The sequence below is a fragment of the Brachyhypopomus gauderio genome, chromosome 6 (assembly GCF_052324685.1).
Source record: "Brachyhypopomus gauderio isolate BG-103 chromosome 6, BGAUD_0.2, whole genome shotgun sequence".
Lineage (NCBI taxonomy): Eukaryota > Metazoa > Chordata > Actinopteri > Gymnotiformes > Hypopomidae > Brachyhypopomus > Brachyhypopomus gauderio.
The window spans coordinates 28,999,491-29,004,490 of record NC_135216.1 but is presented as its reverse complement, the minus strand read 5'-3'; the positions used below and the strand labels follow the sequence as shown (position 1 = coordinate 29,004,490).

The following is a 5,000-nucleotide window of genomic DNA, read 5'->3' as shown; positions in this document are numbered from 1 at the left end:
TGCCCGCCTGCTCGAGGAATAATGAGATAAGGAGAGACAAGCGATTTATCCAGTGCCAGCCACCTACTGCCTGACTGGATGAGCCTACACCATGATGGACATTACTACATCTTTTCCTTTTCTTTATTTCTTTCTGTCTAAATTGTTGTTGTTGTCATGGTGACCGGTGTCGGCCAGAGGAGGATGGGTTCCCCCCCTGAGTTATGGTTCCTCTCAAGGTTTCTTCCTCATGCAAAAAACTAGGGAGTTTTTCCGTGCCACTGTCACCCTTGGCTTGCTCACTGGGGGCTAGGACTCGGCACTTGTAAAGCTGCTTTGTGACAACAACTGTTGTAAAAAGCGCTATATAAATAAAATTTGATTGATTGATTGATTGATATTGCTGCTCTAGTGTGTGCTGGTCTGTATATATTTATGTATAAGCATATACTCGTGTATATATGAACATTTATGCATAATTTGTATGTGTACGTATATAAATGCATATATCTTTATGGGTAGCCTATATACAGTGGGGAAAATAAGTATTTAGTCAGTCACCAATTGTGCAAGTTCTTCCACTTAAAAAGATGAGAGAGGCCTGTAATTGACATCATAGGTAGACCTCAACTATGAGAGACAAAATGTGAAAAAAAATTGAGAAAATCATTTTGTCTGACTTTTAAAGAATTTATTTGCAAATAATGGTGGAAAATAAGTATTTGATCAGCTACAAACAAGCAAGATTTCTGGCTGTCACAGACCTGTAACTTCTTTTTTAAGAGGCTCCTCTATCCCCCACTCATTACCTGTATTAATGGCACCTGTTTGAAGTCGTTAATAGTATAAAAGACACCTGCCCACAACCTCAAACAGTCACACTCCAAACTCCACTATGGTGAAGACGAAAGCTGTCGGATGACACCAGAAACCGAATTGTAGACCTGCACCAGGCTGGGAAGACTGAATCTGCAATAGGCAAGCAGCTTGGTGTGAAGAAATCTACTGTGGGAGCAATAATCAGAAAATGGAAGACCTACAAGACCACTACTAATCTCCCTCGATCTGGGGCTCCACGCAAGATCTCAGCCCGTGGGATCAAAATGATCACAAGAACGGTGAGGAAAAATCCCAGAACCACAAGGGGGGATCTAGTGAATGACCTGCAGAAAGCTGGGACCAACGTTACAAAGGCTACCATCAGCAACACACTACGACGCCAGGGACTCAGATCTTGCAGTGCCAGACGTGTCCCCCTGCTTAAGCCAGTCCATATCCAGGCACGTCTGAAGTTTGCTAGAGAGCATTTGGATGTTCCAGAAGAGTATTGGGAGAATGTCATATGGTCAGATGAAACCAAAGTAGAACTATTTGGTAAAAACACAACTCGTCGTGTTTGGAGGACAGTGAATGCTGAGTTGCATCCAAAGAACACCATACCAACTGTGAAGCACGGGGGTGGCAACATCATGCTTTGGGGCTGTTTCTCTGCAAAGGGACCAGGACGACTGGTCCGTGTACATGAAAGAATGAATGGGGCCATGTATTGTGAGATTTTGGGTGCAAACCTCCTTCCATCAGCAAGGGCAATGAAGATGAAACGTGGCTGGGTCTTTCAGCATGACGATGATCCCAAGCACACTGCCAGGGCAACAAAGGAGTGGCTTCGTAAGAAACATTTCAAAGTCCTGGAGTGGCCTAGCTAGTCCCCCGATCTCAACCCCATCGAAAACCTTTGGAGGGAGTTAAAAGTCCGTGTTGCCCGCCGACAGCCCCAAAACATCACTGCTCTAGAGGAGATCTGCATGGAGGAATGGGCCAACATACCAGCAACAGTGTGTGCCAACCTTGTGAAGACTTACAGAAAACGTTTGACCTCTGTCATTGCCAACAGAGGATATACAACAAAGTATTGAGATGAACTTTTGTTATTGACCAAATACTTATTTTCCACCATTATTTGCAAATAAATTCTTTAAAAGTCAGACAAAATGATTTTCTCAATTTTTTTTTCACATTTTGTCTCTCATAGTCAATTGATGTCAAATGATGTCAATTACCGGCCTCTCTCATCTTTTTAAGTGGGAGAACTTGCACAATTGGTGACTGACTAAATACTTTTTCCCACTGTATGTATATACACATATTTGTATGTGTACATGTGTATGCATATGCATATATTAGGTGTTTGTGTATTGGTACCAGTAGGATAGGTATTTGTGTACTGGTACCAGTAGGGTAGGTGTTTGTGTACTGGTACCAGTAGGATAGGTGTTTGTGTACAGGTACCAGTAGGGTAGGTGTTTGTGTACTGGTACCAGTAGAGTAGGTGTTTGTGTACTGGTACCAGTAGAGTAGGTGTTTGTGTACTGGTACCAGTAGGGTAGGTGTTTGTGTACTGGTACCAGTAGAGTAGGTGTTTGTGTACTGGTACCAGTAGGGTAGGTGTTTGTGTACTGGTACCAGTAGAGTAGGTGTTTGTGTACTGGTACCAGTAGGGTAGGTGTTTGTGTACAGGTACCAGTAGGGTAGGTGTTTGTGTACTGGTACCAGTAGAGTAGGTGTTTGTGTACTGGTACCAGTAGGGTAGGTGTTTGTGTACTGGTACCAGTAGGGTAGGTGTTTGGGAGATCCGTGTAGTTCCACTGTCCGTTCATTTGTATCCAACGACCCCAAATATCTGTGGAGAAAATATTTGTCTCCTTCCAGGCCTTGAAACACAGAATAAAAGAGGATAAGAAAGAGCCAGAGGGGAGAGAGAGAAGTAGAGAGAGGGAGAAAAAGAGTGGAAGAGAGAGAGGAATAGGTGTAGAGATAGAGGGGAAAAGATGAGAGAGACAGTTAGAAATCAGCATCTTATTTTTCTTCAAAAAGTGGAAAATTCATAATCATAGTCTTAATCTATCAATTATCAATAATCTTTGTCTCTGTGAGTCTCATATGAAGTTCCTTAGATTAAAAAGAACTTACAATTGAGTGTATTTCTGATGTTCGTAGATGCATGTGTGTGTACATGCATGCAAGCGAGATTGTGTATGTTTATGCATGTACTCGTGTGTATGTGTATGTTTGTGTGCATGTGTGTATATGTGTGTGTGTGTGTGTGTGTGTGCGTGGTGTGTGTCTGTGTATGTGTGTATATATGTGTGTGTGTGTGGTGTGTGTCTGTGTATGTGTGTGTGTGTGTGTGTGCGTGGTGTGTGTCTGTGTATGTGTGTATATATGTGTGTGTGTGTGTGTGTGTGGTGGTGTGAGTGAGTGTGTGTGTGTGTATGGGTGTATATATGTGTGTGTGTGTGTGTGTGTGTGTGGTGTGAGTGAGTGTGTGTGTGTGTGTGTGTGGGGTGTGTGTGTGTGTGTGTGTGTGTGTGTGTGTGTGTGTGTGTCTTACATTGTTAATGGTGGCAGCAAGCAGGAGGATGACGGTGGTAATATGAAGGACAAAGATTCCAACCAGTAACAGCAACATGGTGACTGAGGAGGGGGGGGGGGATTTCAGCTTTAAAAGTTAGAAAGTTTAAAATGAAATAGAAATCTCAGTTAAAAAATCCACACCCAGCCATGTGAGTTTGTAGACAGCTCCACCCCCTCCCAGGTAGATTAACAGCTCCACCCCCTCCCAGGTAGGTTAACAGCTCCACCCCACTGACTGAAGCAACAACTCCAGCTGTATTTCAAACAGAAGAGGGTGGAGTGCTGGTGGAGCTCACTGCAGGTGTTCTAGGGTTACATTAAGCTCCTACCAGATTTGACTGGTTTACAGTGCAGTTCTGGACATATTCTGTGCAGATTAACAGGTATCTGCTTGGCTGTGGGCTGAGATGGGGTAGATTTCACCCTAATCCTAACCCTGATCTTAACCTTAATCCTAACCCTAATCCTAACCTTAACCCTAACCCTCAAACCCGCAGACGAGGATCGGCTTTTGGTTCTTCTGGGTGGGAATTCAGGTTGAAACGTTCTGGTCACACCCCTGGAAACCCACTCCCTGTTATTGTAGGGTTAGGGTACATTATTATAGTACACACCCTGTTAATGTAGCTAGGATTAGGGTTTATTATTATTATTATTATTATTATTATTATTATTATTATTATATTGTTATTATTATAGTACATGTCCTGTTAATGTAGCTAGGATTAGGGTTTATTTTATTTATTATTATTATTATAGTACATGTCCTGTTAATGTAGCTAGGATTAGGGTTTATTTTATTATTATGATTATAGTGCACACCCTGTTAATGCAGATAGGGTTTATTATTATTTTATTGCTATTATTATAGTATACACCCTGTTAATGCAGATAGAGTTAGGGTTTATTATTATAGTACGTGTCCTGTTAATGCAATATAGTTTCCTTACACACGTTATGCTGCAGTGTTTGACAGTTTTGACTGTTTAATCTAGAAGACCATAGAGAACTACTAAACGACTAAACTAACATTTCACATTCAAGATTTAACTTAACTGACAGTGTGTGTGTGTGTGTGTGTATGTGTGTGCACGTGTGTGTGAGAGAGAGAGAGAGAAAGAGAGAGAGAGCGAGAAAGAGAGAGACAGTGAGAAAGTGAGTGTTGGCAGGTAGATGAGTTGTAACCTGTTTGAAGCTTTGTACAATGAGGCTCTCTAAAAGCAACTGCTGAAAATACCAAGGCCGTGTGTCTACAGCTATAGCACACACCCTCTCTGAGAATTTAACGTTAGTCAGTGCTTCTAAAATAATGTTCATCTTTGTATCAGACGACCCACACGTGTATTTTGTAATGCTAAACGCATTAAACAAGCGATTTCCCGCTTGTAAACAAGCTATTCAACGAATAAAGTTACAGACACAAAAAACTGAACCCAGAGGCAGTTTGGATGATTTAGACTCACTACGTCGTAATTATTACACACCAGTAAGAGACAGCTCGAGCTTGACACCCGGTCTGAAAATGAGTCAACTCCCAGTTACCGCACCCAGTCGGGAGCATAGAAAGCGGTTATTCCACCTTTACAGCGTGTAGGGCTGTTCGCTGA

The 5,000-nt window shown here is 42.1% G+C and overlaps 1 protein-coding gene across 2 annotated transcripts in view; it reads right to left on the bottom strand.

Annotated features, from left to right (window-relative positions):
- Positions 1-5,000, bottom strand: part of LOC143517607 (epithelial membrane protein 1) — a 9,349-nt gene that overhangs the window by 3,777 nt on the left and 572 nt on the right. The window contains exons 2-3 of one of the 2 annotated variants that reach the window (XM_077010316.1): positions 3,371-3,453; positions 2,588-2,690 (exon numbers count right to left, since the gene is read on the bottom strand). In XM_077010316.1, coding sequence (XP_076866431.1) covers positions 2,588-2,690; positions 3,371-3,448 — 181 coding nt within the window. In that variant the 5' untranslated portion in view covers positions 3,449-3,453. Of the gene's footprint in view, positions 1-2,587; positions 2,691-3,370; positions 3,479-5,000 lie in introns of both variants that reach the window. The other variant, XM_077010317.1, reaches the window with a different exon arrangement.